Here is a 16709-nt window from a genome sequence, read left to right as displayed (position 1 = left end):
CTGAAAATTCCAAAGGTTTCCTCCTCTTGTCTGCATAAGACTTTTGTCGACTCTGAGCAGCTCTCATTCTTCCCTGAATTTGTTTCACTTTTTCAGTAGTTTGCAAGATAATCTCTGGTCCCACCATTATTGATTCTCCTTCTTTAAACCAACACAAAGGTGTTCGACACTTCCTCCCATACAGAGCCTCAAATGGTGCCATTTCTATACTTGCATGAAAACTGTTATTATAAGTGAACTCAACCAAAGGCAACATCTCTTCCCAACTCCCTAGATGATCCAAAATACAAGCCCTCAACAAGTCCTCCAAAGATTGAATAGTCCTTTCAGACTGCCCATCAGTTTGTGGGTGATAAGCAGAACTGAGTCTCAACTTAGTTCCTAACGCCTGATGCAAACTCTGCCAAAATCGGGATGTAAAACGAGGATCCCTATCAGAGATGATACTAGAGGGCACACCATGTAATCTAACAATCTCCTTAATATACAATTGAGTTAACCTTTCTAAGGACCACTTTATATTCACCGGAAGAAAATGAGCACACTTAGTTAATCTATCCACGATCACCCAAATAGAATCACAATTCTTAGCAGACCTTGGTAATCCAACAACAAAATCCATGGTTATACTATCCCATTTCCATTCAGGGATCTCCATCATTTGTAACAAACCTCCTGGTTTTTGATGTTCCACTTTAGCTTTTTGACACACAATGCAAGATGCAACATACTCAGCTATCTCCCTTTTCATTCCATTCCACCAAAACATTTTCTTCAAATCTTGATACATTTTTGTCATACCTGGATGTACACTCAATTTGCTTTTATGAGCTTCCTCAAGTATCAATTTCTTCAACTCCTCATCCTGTGGAATACAAATTCTACCCTTGTACCTCAAAATTCCATCTGTACCTTGTTCAAATCCTTCAGCTTTCCCAGAACTCATCAACTCCTTAACCTTGTTCAAACTCGCATCCTGAACTTGTTTTTGTTTCACCATCTCTAAGAAATCACTAGTAATGGTAGTCATACCACAACTAATGAAATTTGGGGCAACCACCACGTTAAGATTCATATCCCTGAATTTCTCTACCAACTCCATCTCTTTAACCATCATGTAAGACATATGGAGAGATTTTCTACTCAAAGCATCTGCCACCACATTTGCTTTACCTGGATGGTACATTAACTGAAAATCATAATCTTTCAAAAATTCAATCCACCTCCTTTGCCTCATATTTAACTCTTTCTGATCAAACAAATATTTCAGACTCTTATGATCACTGAACACATCAAACTTTGCCCCATAGAGATAATGCCTCCAAATCTTCAAAGCAAAAACTACCGCCGCCAACTCTAGATCATGCGTAGGATAATTCCGTTCATGAGTCTTTAACTGCCTAGATGCATAGGCCACAACATGCCTATCTTGCATAAGAACACATCCTAAACCTTGATGAGATGCATCACAATAAACCTCAAAAGATTTATTAGGATCTGGCAAAATCAACACTGGAGACGACGTCAGCTTTTCCTTTAACTCTTGAAAACTCCTTTCACACTCCTCCGTCCATACAAAGGGATGATCCTTCCTGGTTAGCTGTGTTAAAGGCATAACTATTTTAGAAAATCCTTCTATGAATCTTCTATAATAGCCAGCCAATCCCACAAAACCTCTAACTTCAGTAACTGATTTCGGACGCTCCCACCTCAAAACTGCTTCCACCTTAGTAGGATCAACTGCAATTCCTTGTCCAGATATTACATGGCCCAAGAACTTAACTTCAGATAGCCAAAACTCACATTTTGATAATTTTGCAAATAATTGTTTCTCCTTCAATACTTGCAAAACTATCCTCAAATGTTCTCTATGTTCTTCCACAGATCTAGAGTAAACTAGAATATCATCAATGAATACTACAACAAACTTATCCAAAAAAGGTCTGAAAATCCTATTCATATAATCCATGAAAACAGCTGGAGCATTCGTTACTCCAAAAGGCATGACAATATACTCATAATGACCATACCGAGTCCTGAAAGCAGTCTTCGGTATGTCCTCCTCCTTAACCCGTATCTGGTGATACCCAGACCTCAAATCAATCTTGGAGAAAACAGAAGCTCCTCTTAACTGATCCATCAAATCATCGATTCTTGGCAATGGGTACTTATTCTTGACTGTCAGTTTATTTAACTGCCTATAATCTACACATAACCTCATACTACCATCCTTCTTCTTTACTAATAACACGGGTGCTCCCCACGGAGAGACACTAGGTCTGATCATCTGCTTCTCCAAAAGTTCTTCAATCTGCTTTTTCAATTCTGACAACTCTGTTGGTGCCATTCTATAAGGAGAAATGGATACTGGTCCCGCCCCTGGTATAAGATCAATACTAAACTCCAACTCTCGCTTTGGTGGTAATCCAGGAATATCATCTGGAAAAACTTCTGGAAACTCTCTAACAACCTCAATACTATTCAACAATTTTTCATTCTCTACACTAATAAAGGATAGGATCATAAACCCTAGAGCTCCATCCTTCAACAACCCTTCCACCTGTCTATTAGAAATAAACCTTTCCTGTTTAACAGCAGGAAAGATTAATTTCTTGTCTGAACAATCTATCAAAATCTTATTGATAGAAAGCCAGTCCATCCCTAAAATTACATCCAAATCCGATAAAGGTAAACAAAACAAGTTCACCTTATAACAACGCCCTTCTACTTCTATTGTACATCCTAAACAAACCTCAGAAGTCAAAACAGACCCTGAAGCTGGGGTAGAAACAATTAGATCCACACTTAAGGAATTCACAACTAATTTTAATCTCCTCACACATTCGTAAGAAATAAAAGAATGTGATGCACCAGAATCAAATAGAATAGAAATATCATTACCATCAATTTTGCCCTTCCCCTTTACTAGCTCAGATGATGTTTCAGCTTCAGCACTTGTTAAGGCAAAAACACGTCCTGCTGCAGTAGGTCGATCCACCTTTTGGTTCTCTCTAGCTGGAGCATTTCTGATGTTGCAATCTTTAGCCATGTGACCCACCTTGCCACATTTAAAACACGCATAATTCTTTGTAGGACAGTCCCTCATCATATGTGGGCCTCCACACGTATAGCATCTAACAGCTCCTGTAGTAGTAGTCCCCATTGGTTTCTTATTAGCATTCCCAATCTGAAATTGGGATGGTCTCTTTTGAGAATGTTTCCCCCTTCCAGATGATCCTTCTGGTCCTTTCACCATTTTATTCCCTCCCTCAAATCTTTCAACCGTTTTTGCCTTTTCAACCAGCATTGGGAATTCCATAATTCCCATAGGAACAATGGTTTTCTTTAGCTCAAATCTTAGACCTTCACTGAACTTCCTGCATCTCCATGCTTCAGTGATAGCTTGAGAATAGTATCTAGCCAAGTGTTCAAACTTGACCACATACTCCTGTACTGACATGTTCCCTTGTTGCAGTCTCAAAAACTCGGCTTCCTTAGCATATCTGGCGCTATCTGGAAAATATTTCTCCAGAAATACCTTTTTAAAATTCTCCCAATTCACCGCCTCCCCTCTGGCCTTCATCATAACCTGAGCACCTTTCCACCAGCAGCTAGCCTCACCCACCAACATATAAGCAGCATAAACAAGCTTCCTCTCCTCGGGGCATTGCATCACCATGAAAATTTTTTCTATTTCTTCAATCCATTGGTCAGCAATTTCTGGTCCATCAACACCTGTGAATTGAGGAGGATTCCCTTTTCTAAACTCTGACAAGCCCCTATACTCATCAGGTACGTTAGTCCTAGCTGCTTCAGCTGCAGCCCGATTGGCCTCCATCTGAGCCAATAAAGTATTCTGTTGTCCAATAGCAGCAGCAATTAACTCCATAGCTTGAGCAATTTGCCGCCCATCCATGCTTGAAGAAGAATTAGAATGATTTCCCCTACCAGCCATCCTAAAAAGGTCAAAGAACTTTATGAGTTTACACGAAACTCATAAGAAATTCCTAATCAAGATTAAGAAACTCATGAGTTACTCATGAAGTTCCTTTCAAAATTCGTTTCCATACAACGGAAACATAACAAGACCATTCCCCACAAATCCTAAAGAGACTTGACCAGCTCTGATACCAAAACTGTAACGACCCACCTTAGGTCATCACATCAATAACCAACCAAAATAAAAGAGCATTTATAATAAAAAATAGAGCAAAAGCCAGCTACGCTAGAGTGTAAAAATTGTTTTCATAATAGCAAACATAAATATATTAGTCATTCTCAGTAAAATTATACAGTCATCCAAAATATATTAACATTAACCATCAACAGAAACACCCTAGGTGCTGGTCAAGCTCTAAGCCTAGCCACTTCTCAAAGCAGCTACCCAGAAGACTCCTTGCTATCCCATGGCCTCACACCTAATCTGCTCCCCCACATAGTGAGATCATCACAGTTCCACCACATGGAAACATAAGGGTTAGCACGTATAAAACCAACCATAGTATAAATATCATTTAATAATTATTTATTCAAACCAACATGTATTTCCAAGATAGATATAAACCAATATAATATATACACATCCATGCCAATGCATACATATTAAATTATAGAAATCCATAACCTTAGTATACAATCCATACCATATGTATACATAATCCACATCCAAAGCAAAGTCACACCACCGTATAATCCATGATGTAACCAACACATCCAAACCAAATGTTGGCCTTAACACCTATCCAAACCAAGTGTTGATACGGTGAAACATGTCAGCAACCCATGTCTCACGCCTAACCTCTCATGGAAAGTATACAGTTGGATTACGTCGTCACGTAACCCTGGTGGGGTCACCTCATCCATCGGTATGACTCGACCCAGACCCATACCGGTAGCAAATAGATACTTAGAGGAGTACTTCAGAATCCACCTAACATCTGAAGTGGTTTACTATATAATCCTTGGAAAAGTTCCAAATTGGAAATCCTCACAATGGGATTCCGAAATTCCATATTTTCTCCAAAGATTATATCCCCTGATCTCACCAAGAGATCTCCCATCCATAACCTTACTCCTCTCAGTTCTATTTACTTTTCCAAACCACATACACATAACATACTTCATAATTATATATATATATATAAACATAATCATAACCATGCCAAATTAAATATCCAAAACAACCACCAACTTGAATAAATAACAACCATCAACTTAAATAAATAATAACCTTCATACAAACAAAATAGCATATTAAAAGTTATACTACTCCTATCATGCTCATGTATACTAGATTAAGTCTTATAAGTACTATCCTTAGTTAACATACTAGATTAATTTTATAAATGCCACCCTTACTTGGATAATCCTGAACTGAAACTCGGACAGAAATTGAGACTATAGCACAGCTGCCTCCCCAAGGCTCATTCCGTCTAAAACAGGGACCGGAGCTAAAACTAGGACAGAACCTCCTCCTCTAGATTTTCCCTTGGTCTTCAAAGAGAAGAAGAGGGAAAGAAGGGAGTATAAGAGAAGAGAGAATTAGAATGAGAAGTGTTTCTTGGGATGGTTTGCAATGGAGAAGTGAAGGCCTATTTATAGCCTCCAAAACACATTAAAAAAATGTAAAATAATGGAGAAAAAGATAGACAAAACTAAGTGGAATGAATTAGTGGAATGAATTATAGAAGTTGGTGGGATGAATTAATGGAGTTGGTGTGAATTAATGGAGTTGGTGCCATGTTCTTTTCCGCACCGACTTTGGCTACTGATTTGGACCTTATAGACAGCCGAATCTGAAACTATTTCCTTCATGAAAGTTGTAGGATTTTCTCTTATCTTTCCATAGCCACCAAGTTTGTATCATTTGAACAACCACCGACCAAGTTATACCCCAAACACAGAGACTTGCCAATCAGCCCAGCGAGAAACAATTGTATCAATAAAATTCCAATTTTGACCTTCTATACGACCGAATTTGAAAATGGCTATTTCTGTAACAGTTGTGCGTTTTTCTCTTAGCTTTCTTGTGACACCAATTTTTCATCATTTGGACTACTACAACCTAAGTTATGCGCCAAAAACCGAGGGTTGCCAGTCAGCCCAGCGAAAAGATTTTAAAAAAATCTACAACCATTTAAGCCCATCAACACACCTATTTTTCTAAAGCCTACAATTAAGCATAAATAGAGTGTGAATTAGCTACAATTGAAGTAAAATATAATCACCAAATTATGACCAAATACCACATAGTAATAATGACAATAATAATAATAATAGTAATAATCATGTTGAAAACTGAGATGTTACATGGAGCACCCCCTTTTCACACTCAGAAAGGGGCCACCGCACCCTAATCTTTGAAATTAAAGTAGTGTAACAAAAGGTGAACCTCTCGGAGGGGGTCCCCCGGACACACACGAGCTCCCTATCGATACAGGGCTCACAAACAATCACACTCTCCCCCCCTCACAAACTACGTGTTCGCTACAAAAGCTATCCACTACGGCCCATGAATTCATACAAGATTCACAACGTAAAACATCGTCCTTTACCCAATCATACATCCCCTCATAATTTAAAGCTTCCATTGGAGCAAATATTCCTAACCTTTCTAACTTAGGAAGAAACCGAAGTTTCTCTATAAACAGAAAGGGTAGATGGGTGTACCTAAAGCCACACAACAACTCTTCCCCACCCTACAAGAAGCTATCGGAACGCTGTGAACCGCCGTGCACCACCGTAGCTCGAAGCGACGTAGTAGAGGCCACTGGAGAAGAAAAGGCAAGAAGAAGGAAACGAAAAGAGGTAATAAGAAGTGAAAGCCACCCTATTTATAAGAGGCCAAAGGCCGCGCGTGAAAGGGAGGCCCAAGGGTCGCAGTGCGTGTGAAGGGGAGGCCCAAGGGTCGCAGCGCGCGTGAAACACTGCAACCCTTAACCCAAGGGACAAAGGGGGCCCACACCATTAACTAAAGTAACAGGCACTGCCACGTGGCATAATCATCATTTACACCCATGCGACGCCGACTTCGCAATAAATAGATGTCCCTTCTCAAGTAAGGTGAAGAGACACGACTTTTCAGATTCTAGGGAACCACAGTCCTACTCGATGACGTGCCCCTCGATCTATGACCGATACGTATTCTCGGCCTATGGCCGAAGAGGTCTAAAAGGGGCAGTCACTCTAGCCTTTTTGCCTCGTAGGCTCAAGGCTGGAAGGCAAGTGTAATGTCTCGGTTTACGCCCAATACGTATTTTTGGCCTAGGGCCGAAGAGGTCTAAACAAGGCAGTCGCTTTAGCCTTTTTGCCCCGTAGGCTCAAGGCTGGAAGGCAAGTGTAATGTCTCGGTCTACGCCCGACACCCTCCGTCTCGGTTTGTGATACGTCGACCACACCCCGACCGAACAACTCCCTTTCTATATGCACTCGGCCGACGCCCGACTGTGTACCCACTTATAGCATAGGTCGGCGTATTCCCGATATCCCTCATACACCATAGATTACTCGGCTAACGACCGACTATACCCTATGGATAGACCTTAACGGTCAGCATCCGACTCGCTACCCCCCTCGACTGTCAAATATCTTTGGTATAATAACGGTTACAAAATCCCCAAATTCTCAGGGCCCAGATGGCCCATGAACTACAAACTATAATACTCAAAACCCTAGAGCTAAAGGGGCAGATTACACTTTTGAATGCTCTGGCTCTAAGGCACGATCTAGAAAAAACCCTAGTCCACCCTTTGGCCAGAACAACAGGTAAACAATTTTTTTTTTCCGGTAGGAATCGAATTCAGTATTAAAAATTACAATAACTCTCAAGCATGGTGTTCAATACTTCAATTAATTTAGCTATATCATTTTGGTAACCAATGCTTACTTTGGCTCTAAAATTAGTATCACATTAGTCCTTGAATTCAACAATATATTATAATTCTTGAAATTATGTTTACTGAAAAATACACTTGCGATTTGTACAGGGGAACGTCAAGTACGGCTAGCTCACATTACCACTAGTGGGATTTTTGTTTGGATCAATTCATACCATGTTATTTGGGCTTTAGACATTGGATTTACCTAACACAGAAGGACAGGACTGCACGCTAGATTTCGGGCTTTAAAAACAAATCTTAGCCCAGTTAAAAAAGAGACAAAAAAAATAACAGAAAATACAATACAACTCAACTCAAGCTAATTACCGGTTAGTTAGCTTATTTGTCTAATTAATTTTATTTATCACTTTTTAATTATTTTCAATACACAATGTGATAAATTCTAACGTTTTATTAACTATATTCTTTCTATTATTTGAACATCACAAAATTTTTAATTTGCACACAAATCTAATACAGTCGTATCATATCTGTTAATTTCTCTCTCTACCTTTTTTTCTTCCTTTTTCTTTTTATATATAATTTATCTCTTCCCACCATTGTATGACTTAATGATTCTGATACACTCCAAAACAAGGGTTCTTCTACATTTTTTTTCCGATCAACTTCATATATAAAATAATGTGGTGCTTTCATCATCTTAATAATAATAAAATAAAAAGGAAGAAGTTTCTTGTACATCTAAATGGCGCAATAAAAAAGTTGACTCCTTCAACTTTAAGATATATATTTTAGAAATGTCTACAAACGATCAACTTTATATAAGATATATTTTAAAATTTTACATATACAAACAAATAAAAATAATTATATACAATTTGATTTCAATGTTAAAAGTTTTATGTTTAAATAATACAACCTAAGCAAAAATCACTCAAGATATATTGGCCACAATAATATATAAAGCATGATATCTAACTTTTTCTTTTGTATCACTTTATTCTTTTAATTTCTATATTTAGATAGTTGTCTTGAAAACATTATTCTTTTGCCGGTGGCTGAAATTATAATAATTCGTACATTGGCTTGTGTCCAAAACAAACAAAATCAAAAGCAAACTTAGACTTTAAAATCTCCCGCTTGCTTAGAAAAAAAAAAGACACATGTTACCACCAATCACCCTGCACTATGCAGTAACACAAGTCTTGATAATCAAGTATATTCATTGGTTGATTTACCGTGTTTGAGCCCTCTGAGTGCTGATTCGATTACTTACAGCTTATCCATGGACACAACTCTCACACGAATAGCTTTAGGAACCATCCTCTTTCTCTTGTTATTGTTAAGCCACCCTTACCTTTCCATAGCAGAAGATGCTATTTATAGTCCCCTTGACCTTTTCAGCATCAACTGTGGCTCCTCCACCAACCTGTCCACGCTCGATGGTCGGAATTGGATTGGAGACATCAAATTCCTCTCACAAAGCAACGACTCAGTAGCTGCTACTCCACTCACACCATCTACACAACAGGCTCCTTACACTTCAGCTCGTCTCTCTCACTCCCAATTCACTTACTCATTCCCTGTCACCCCAGGTCCAAACTTCCTTCGCCTCTTCTTCTACTCAACTTCCTACCTTAACTTTGATCGCCCCAAAGCCTATTTCTCGGTCAAAGTAAACCAACACACCCTCCTTCAACATTTCAACGCTTCCCTCAACGCTGACGCTGATGACGACCCTCAGGACATCTTGTTCAGAGAGTATTGCATCAACCTCCAAGATGCTCATCAGAACCTCAACATAACCTTCATCCCAAGCACCACAGATTCTTACGCTTTCATCAACGGAATCGAGATTGTTTCCATGCCCCCTTATCTCTACTATACCAATTCCAACGTCGACAACCCAGGATTATTGCCGCAACTTGTTGGAGGATCAACATATACTATTGAAAACCATTCGGCTCTAGAGACTATGTACCGGTTAAACGTTGGAGGGAAAGATACCTCCCCTATAGATGACACGGGTATGCTCAGAACCTGGGATGCCGATGACCAATATGTAACTAGTCAAAGTGTACTATCTGTTGACTATGAGCAGAGAACTAAGCTGAGCTTCACTGAGACTCCTAACTACACAGCACCAGACCTAGTGTACCGATCCGTAAGGAGTATGGGAACGAATGGCTCTATCAACACGGGCTTCAACCTCACGTGGCAGCTTCCTGTTGATTACGGCTTCTTCTACTTGCTAAGGTTACACTTCTGCGAGCTTAACCCGAAGGTGCACAATCCTGGTGACCTAATCTTCTACATCTTCATCCAGGATCACTTGGTTGAAGACATGGCAGACGTTCTCTCTTGGAGTGATAAACAGAAGGGTGTACCGGTGGTTAGAGACTACGTACTTCTCATCCCACGGAATCAGGGAAAGACATATCTTTCACTCAAAATGCATCCTCAACCTTACAGCTTGATCAAGGACGCATTTCTAAACGGAATTGAACTCTTCAAGATCAACGACACAACGGGTAATCTCGCGGGACCCAACCCAGACCCTCGTCCACAAACCCCCAAGGGTCCCCTTCAAAGCTCAAAAAAGAAAAACGGCGGTGCCACAAATACCCTTGCCGCCGTCGCTGGTGCAGTTTCTGGCGTCGTTTTGCTCTCCTTTATTGTCGCTTTCTTCCTCATAAAACGCTGGAAGGGTTCCAGCAAAAAAGAAGGCCGTGGCAAATCATCGCTACCAACCAACCTCTGCCGCCACTTCTCGATCGCGGAAATCAGAGCCGCCACCAACAACTTCGACGAGCTCTTCGTCGTCGGCGCGGGAGGCTTCGGGAACGTGTACAAAGGCTACATCGACGACGGTGCGACACGTGTCGCAATCAAGAGGCTCAAACCGGGTTCTCAGCAAGGTGCGCGCGAGTTCATGAACGAGATCGAAATGCTCTCTCAACTTCGTCATCTCCATCTGGTTTCCCTCATCGGATACTGTTACGAGAGCAACGAGATGATACTCGTCTACGATTTCATGGCTCGCGGAACCCTCCGTGACCATCTCTACGACACCGATAACCCTTCTCTATCATGGAAGCAAAGGCTTCAGATCTGCATAGGTGCTGCAAGAGGACTTCATTATCTTCATACAGGTGCGAAGCACATGATCATTCACCGCGACGTCAAGAGCACCAACATCTTATTGGATGAAAAATGGGTCGCCAAAGTTTCGGACTTCGGGTTATCGAGAATTGGGCCCACGGGTTCTTCAATGACCCATGTGAGCACTCAGGTGAAGGGTAGTATTGGATATTTAGACCCTGAGTACTACAAACGACAACGTTTGACGGAGAAGTCTGATGTGTACTCGTTTGGGGTGGTACTCTTGGAGGTATTGTCTGGGAGGCAGCCTTTGCTACGTATGGTGGAGAAGCAACAGATGTCACTCGTTGATTGGGCCATACATCGCTATGAAAAGGGCTCTCTGGGTGAGATTGTGGATCCAGCAATGAAGGGCCAGATAGCACCCGAGTGTTTGCGAAAATTTGGTGAGGTTGCCTTGAGTTGTTTGCATGAGGATGGGACTCAGCGACCTTCCATGAATGACGTCGTTGGGGTGCTCGAGTTTGTTCTGCAGCTTCATGATAGTGCTGTTAATAGAGTGGTGGTGGGTGGTCGGGATTATGAAGATAGTGAAGACATGTTTAGCAGTAGCCATGGTAGCGTACATGTTTCGGATTATAGTAACAGCTCTGGATTGACCACTACAAGCAATGATAGCCATGTGAGTAAGGAAAGTGATAGGTTGATCCCCGATCATGTTTTTTCTGAGATTAAGGATCATGAGGCACGATGAGGTAGGAGCACTATTTCAAGTTTAGGCTGAGTTTGGGAAAATGGTTGGATCGTGTATTAAATTTAAACTTAGATGAATTTGATATGTAAGTTAGAAGTGTGTGGAACTTAGGATTTAGGAAGATCCTGAAAATAAATTTTGAGTGGTCTAAATAGTAATACCTACAAATATAATCATCTCATCTATTTAAAATGCATTAGGAATCATACTATAGTTTGAGTTCTCTAATTTTTGTAGTAGTAGAGATGACAAGTCATTACTATACTTACTACTTTCCAATTTCCCCTTACAAAAAATAATTATGGAAAAATATTTTTGCATGAAAATTTTGTTTGACTAGTTTTAAGGTATATCATATAGATCTTGAATTTTAATGTCAAGAACTTATTAGCTCTTGGCCTTATATTTGGTGATCAAATATGGTATTTGGTGGGTTGAGCAATTTTCAATCTTGTCAGACACGTTTATCTATAATTAAGTTTTCAAAAAAATAATGTCTGAACATTACATAGTAATAATAAATTTTATACTTTAATGATTAGATTTTTAACAATAATATTTTCTCATTTATATATACTCGCATTTCATTTTAGAGGATACTTTTTACATATTCAAACACTTTGAGCATCGACAAACTTAAATATCAGAATTCTTTTTGTAAGTACAATCATTATTAGAGACAAAAACTTTAGACAGATATTCCTTAGTAAGTATATAAGATATATTGGATATTGTAGAGAAGAATAATTATAAATGTGCACTTTATTTAATATGAACTGGGGTGAAGGAGAAAATTAAAGTAGATAAAAAAAGTTGTATTTAATATGTGCTATATAATGAAAAAATTAAAAATATAAAAAGAAAAGAAAAGAAAAGTGAGTTGTAAGATTATGAAGTGCATGTTAAGTTATGATTACCTTAAAAAAAGTTTATGAGAAACCAAAAAGTGACTATGAGATCATAAAGTGACTATGGGAATGAAAAGAAAGATGAGCTTTAAGATTAAAGGCTCAAATTGATGTCTAAATTTAAAATAATGTGATGTTATATTAGTCTTTGAAATTAAAAAAATATAAAATACGTCTTTGAAAGTATAAATTCATAATTGAATTAATCCAAAACTTAAAAAAGAATAACTAAAATGATAAATTGATATATATATATATATATATATATATATATATATATATATATATATATATATATATATATATAGAGAGAGAGAGAGAGAGAGAGAGAGAGAGAGAGGTACCAAAATGATAATGAATAGTTAAATGTAAAGATTTATTTGACATTTTAGGAATTTTTTTAATAATTTCTTAGTATTGAGATTAATATAAGATTTCCTTCAAAAATTAAGAACTAAAATGAGTGTTTACAACGAGAGAAAGTTTTATGGTGAGAGAGTTCGAATTGAGAACATGAAAAGGAGAAAAAAATAATTATTCCATATCAAATGTTATTTTAAATCCTTTGATTTTATACACAAACATTTCTTTTAAATTTCTCATTATTTTTAAGAATAATTAAATTTAATATTTAAATAAATACTTTTAATTGGTGCTAACTTTTATTTTAATACATGATATTTTAAATTCACTTTAAAATTGAATTTCGCTTATAAAATTAATATTCATGTAAAAATAATTTTAAACAATTATTATCATTAAAATATGATAACTTAATTTATGAAGTATTTAGTGATTTTTAACCTCTTTATTAAATACTTGTTTGGTTGTTACACGTGAAATATATATTTTAACATTTAATATAGAAACTAGGCAATTTTAATAGAAAAAATAGGTGATGCATTGCATTAAAAAATAAAGTTCTCATTGACAATTTTATAATTAATTTCGTGCAAAAAGTTTTAAGCTTATATTTCTATATAAATACAATGTTAACGATCGGTCTGGAGATTCAGGACCAAAAAGGGGGTTTTGTTAAGAGTCATGCAAGCCTGTTTGTTTTGCAATTATAATTTATAAATGGTGTTTACAATGAAACAAAATTTGGCCGACGCAAGGGACAAAATTTTAAACAGATTAAACAACTGAAACAAGGATCTCAATAATTTAGAAAAAAAAATTAAATCTCTAAGATGATAGAAGTATTTGGAAGTTTTCAAATACGTTTTTAAACTATTTTCTTTTAGTTAAGTTCTTTGATTAAAAAAAAAGGTCCTTGAAGTTAGTTTTTTATTTTTTATTTATGAGAACCCAACTTGGTTAAGAATACAATTAGCACATTAAGCATTAATAAAAATACAACTCATACACCCTACTCAATTAACTAAGTTACAGTGCTAGATCACTCACTTAATGACTTAAAAGTTAAAACTGTAAACAAAATAATTTAGGAAATTTCTTCGATACCTATTTTGATTAGAGGGTTTTTGTGCCCCTTGTTGTTATGACCAATAGTCGCTTAACATGTGTATTCATTATTCATGTTAGCAACACTTTTGAAAATTTGACCATTATGGATATTTGTTAACCCTTTTGTGTGACCTAGTATATCCATATGATTTGGAGATTCAACAACCTAAAACCGACGCACATATGCGTGAACAATGTCGAGGTGGAAAGGTGTTGTATGGTCACTCGACAGTAAATGAGACAATGGTGGTGACGAGACCGCATAGGTATTGGATGAGACACCTTGTGCTTTTGTGAGCTTGAAGGTAGGGTTGAAGAAAAAACCCTCTATGAAGAAAATAATTGAGTATTGTTGGAAAAATATGTCGCATTATTATATGGTTCAAAAAACGGTAATTTTCAATGGTGAGCTGCCAAAGACGTCTACAGAGAAGATCTATAAGTTTGTGCTCAAAGAAATTGCCATGGACATGGGACCCTTCAGGCAAAGTTGAATGTGAACAATGATGGGCGATCAAAATCAAATTTTCATTAATCAATTTTTCATGTACATGTACATTCTGTTTCACATATAATCATCATTGAGAAGATGGTGGTTTAATTTTCGGAAGTCGATGGACGTAACATGGACGAGGGTAGAGGAGTATGGTGTATATATAGAAGGAAGGTCTCACCTATTTGTACCTCAAACAATAGATGTCCCTCATTTTTGGGTCATTAGGGTCCCAAATCACACGAGTAACAAGTGTCACACATAAATGGGTTAAAGTCAAAATTTTAAAATTACAGATGACATGTACAATTAATACCCGGGTTAAGTAAGAATTGATTATAAAGATGAAGGGCACCAAACACGTGTTAATATTCTTCGTGTATGAGTTATAAAAATAATATATATTCTTCGTCTATCAACCCTGAAAGCCAACGTTAAGTAGTGTCGGTATGTTAATATGAGAAGAGTCATTATTGCTGCTATTTCTCGTTTTCTTAAAAACCATTAACAAACCACCGTGCGTGCCAATTGCCATACCCTTGAGACACCGTCGCAAACAAACTACCTTTGACAAAACCACCATGTTGCACACACCACCACCTGCAACCAGCAAGGTCTAAAAGGAAAATTAGAAAGGGTTTAGTTTCTTAGACACCTTATATATATATCCATGGGACTACCTCTTTCAAGACAAATTTTTTTTCTGAGTCAAGTAAATATTTTATTTTTAATTTATTAAAATATAAAATGTATTTCTAAAAGGTGTTGGAGAGATTTTTTTATCTTGTAATAGGTGTTTACAAAACAGTTCCAATTAGAAATTAAAAAAAAAAAAAAAAAGTAAACAAAAGGAAAAAAACATAATATAGAAAGTAACCCTCATAAGCAATTTTTGGTGGGCTCAAATTTAAAAGAGAAGGCGGAAAGGTTGCTGCCTAACTGACGCTTTAAATTTTCCCCCCAAATAATTAGCAAGTAGAAAAAGCTTAAATAATAAAACATTAACGAAAATCATATCAGTAGTTAATTAAATATTGGCTGTCTGGCATCATTTAGCATTGATTAGCCAGTACTGGCGCTAGTTAATGTAAACCATATTTTCCAAATGACTTTTCTTTTTGACAACATTTTCCAAACCATCTACTTTTTGTAATATATATAGTCGTCACCATCATCACTATAACAATCATTACATTACCATTGTCATTACAATAAGTCTATGACTATTTAATCTACAAATATTGTAGCATAGCAGAGAGAAGCAGCAGCAGACATGAAGACGCGATCATCAGTCCCTTTGTTCCTGATGTGTGTTATGATGATTTGGCTTCACGCTCATCTCAGCGTTGCATCAGTGTGCGATGGCTCCGTAGAGGATTGCCTCAACTTGGAGTCACAACTTCCCACTCTCTCCAGCTCCCACTTTAGCAGAATTCTAGCTGAAACCAATCGTTATGCGACTTTAAATTCAAACGATCCTAATAACCGTCCCTTCTGTTCCTCTGCCAATGGTTATAAAAATTGTTTAGCTGATCCGGGTACATCCGCACGAAGATGTCAAGAAATTACCAAGAGGGATTGCCATTACCCATGATTCTCTAATGCTTTTGCTACTGTTGTACTTGTACTATATATGTCTCTATTATTGCCCATGTTTTCGTTGTTGCAAGCGAATAACTTCATCTCCTCAACTGGACAAATTTCCAGGAAGAGATTGTCAACATTTATGTATGTATGCTTTTCTGCTTTCAATTCATTGAAGCCAAATATATAGTAACTACATACTATATATGTATCCTCTCTTTGTCTCTTAACGTAATAATGGATTGCTGGATTCCAAACTCTATCCCTCGATCTCATGACTCAAAGGACCAGTAATAAAGGAACAAGTATATAAAAGGGTTCTTGTTTTCGAAATGTTTGCTTATTTATTTTTTATATGTATAATTATGCTCGTAAAGAAGTACTGTACTAAAACCGAAATGTAAATAAAAGTATTTGTGTCTTTTACATTTTACAAAATTATCATTTTTTTTTATTTTCCTTCTAATTTAAGGAGAAACACCATGTGAAAGTGAAACCCGCCTAAATTCTTCTATCTACATATATTTTGTGTTGTGTTTGGTATTATGAATCCCCAAAGG

General features: G+C 37.3%; 1 protein-coding gene across 1 annotated transcript; it reads left to right on the top strand.

Moving 5' to 3' along the window:
- Window positions 1-9031: 9031 nt before the first annotated feature.
- Window positions 9032-11958, top strand: LOC109791403 (receptor-like protein kinase FERONIA). The gene has a single exon (XM_029269857.2). The coding sequence runs from the start codon at window positions 9124-9126 to the stop codon at window positions 11692-11694; it is 2571 nt and encodes an 856-aa protein (XP_029125690.2). The 5' UTR covers window positions 9032-9123; the 3' UTR covers window positions 11695-11958.
- Window positions 11959-16709: the final 4751 nt, after the last annotated feature.

This window comes from Cajanus cajan, chromosome 4, assembly GCF_000230855.2.
Source record: "Cajanus cajan strain Asha chromosome 4, NIPB_CcT2T_4, whole genome shotgun sequence".
Lineage (NCBI taxonomy): Eukaryota > Viridiplantae > Streptophyta > Magnoliopsida > Fabales > Fabaceae > Cajanus > Cajanus cajan.
This window is presented reverse-complemented; position numbering and strand designations above follow the sequence as displayed.

Excerpts from the sequence above, each read along its gene's own strand:
- LOC109791403 (XM_029269857.2), top strand. The coding sequence starts at position 9,124 with ATGGACACAACTCTCACACGAATAGCTTTAGGAACCATCCTCTTTCTC.